We start from the raw sequence: 2,064 nt of genomic DNA, 5'->3' as shown, positions 1-2,064 counted from the left end.
GTTTTTTTCAAACCCATAATATCATATAAGCTATTATGTAACCTTCTTCCAAATATGTTTCTAAAATATATTTGTTTAAAGAATTTATAGTAGTTCATTATATGATCATAATTTATCTTAAGCCCAATGGCTGGAATTCAGGTTTCTTCTAATTTCTTTTGCTGTTACAATTAACACTACGACTAGCATCCTTGCAAATAAGTATGAGTACACATTGCTGATTCCTGAGAATAAGTTCTTAGAAGTGGATTTCCTGGGTCAAAGGGATACACACGTTTAAGGCTTTTCCTACATATTACCAAAATGCCCTTTGAAGGCAATGCTACTTTTCTTGTCAGTTAGTCAAGGCAATATTATATATTTTAAAGAGGACAAACAAGCAAGTCAAACAGTAATAATACCATGGTCAACATTTAATAACAACAACAAAAAGACCATTCTGTAAGATAATAGTGTAGGACATAACATCTGAATAAGTTAAAAGTGGTTTTAATTCAAGTTACTGTCTTTGCCAAATGGTGCATAGCTCTAATGTAAAAAAGCTTACCATTAGAAGGTAATAAGAAAGTAACAATTTAGTACAGGCAGTTCCTGGTTATGAAGCGAATGTGCCTGAGAACATCTTTAGGTCAGCTTTGTATGTAACTCAGATCTCTAATGAACAGTGCATATACAGCAACAATAACAACAACCACATTGTAATGGCTCATATGTGGTAATAATACAATGTAACATTGTAACAATAATAATAATACCCCTGTACTGTAATAAGTTACAGAAACTATTATGGTCTTTCTTTTAATTCAAACAAACATAAAAACAAACTCATACAAAAAGGTTAAATAGGAAATAGGAGGAATTTCAAAAAAGAATACTAAAGGTTAACACTTACCTAATGTATCAACACTAGGCTAATAGGAATGTTATGTTTACTTTGATATTCTAACCAAATCAATAACCTTTCCATTTCAATAATTAATCTATTATACTTACTAATAATTGATGCTTTCGTTGGAGCACTGCTTGTCACATGTTCCATTACTCTTACTTCATCCTTTATAATTGGTCAAGCCACTGAAGCCTAATGTTTCCCAATGAGTGGTGGCAACTGGCCTTTCTCCGAACCCTTAATTATTTCTACTTTTGTTTCTGCTGTAATCACCTTTCTCTTCGCTGCAGGCTCACCTGGACTTGTAGTGGATTTTCACTTTGAAGGCATGGTCGTAAGGGTAAACACAGACTCACCCGATAGAATAAAAAAAGTGAAGACGAAAGTGATGCTGTCTATGCATGAGCGACTGCATGACCGTCTGACAATGACACTAGCCACTCAGGTCAAGATGCTGCATCAGCAAACCACCTATGCCATGCAGGTTTGTCTATGTGTGTGGAAGAAACTAGTTCCTGAATTATTATTTAATCATAAATAATCCTTATGGGGAGCCTTGGTAGCCCGTTTGTAAGTACAAAACACTATAAGGCAGACTGTCCATCCGTAACCCGGGGACTGCCCGCATTACAAACGTATGTTTGGGAGAGGCTCCTCCGTGGACAAAGCTTCTGTTACCCAATGAAACCTTCCCCAGCTACTTTAATCTATGCTGACCCTGTCTTTCCGGAAACTCATTTCATTTATAAGTAATGCCAACATTTGTACTTAAATTTTCTATTTTATGTATTTAAGTCTTGTTTCCCCAATATGATGTAAACCTTCCTGGAAAATACACCTGGCCATTTGCATTTTCCTGTATCCCTTAGTGTTTATATATTAATGCATTGATCAGTTATTCCTTCAAAAACTTTTCTTGGGAAGCCAAATTACTAAAAGGTCCATGCTTACTTTGACTGTGCAGAGAAGTTTGCAGCAGCAAAAACAGCAGCTTCGACTTCTACATTATCATGTGAGTCCAAACTCTGACGAATACTGTGGTGAGCATTCTTCCTCTCAGGAATTATGGATGCCAGACTTCCCAACATCCTACAGAAGCAGAGAAACCCAGGAAGGATGGAAATACATTAAACTCAAGGTCAGGAAAGGAAGGGGCAAGGCAAGGCTAGATTACC

The 2,064-nt window shown here is 36.2% G+C and overlaps 1 protein-coding gene across 1 annotated transcript in view; it reads right to left on the bottom strand.

The window, feature by feature from the left end:
- INTS7 (integrator complex subunit 7) overlaps positions 1-2,064 on the bottom strand; it is a 68,182-nt gene that overhangs the window by 55,115 nt on the left and 11,003 nt on the right. The window contains exon 2 of the mRNA XM_012638327.1: positions 1,841-1,978. Coding sequence (XP_012493781.1) covers positions 1,841-1,978 — 138 coding nt within the window. The remainder of the gene's footprint in view (positions 1-1,840; positions 1,979-2,064) is intronic.

The sequence above is a fragment of the Propithecus coquereli genome, unplaced genomic scaffold (assembly GCF_000956105.1).
Source record: "Propithecus coquereli isolate 6110/MARCELLA unplaced genomic scaffold, Pcoq_1.0 Scaffold129, whole genome shotgun sequence".
NCBI classification, from domain to species: domain Eukaryota; kingdom Metazoa; phylum Chordata; class Mammalia; order Primates; family Indriidae; genus Propithecus; species Propithecus coquereli.
This window is presented reverse-complemented; position numbering and strand designations above follow the sequence as displayed.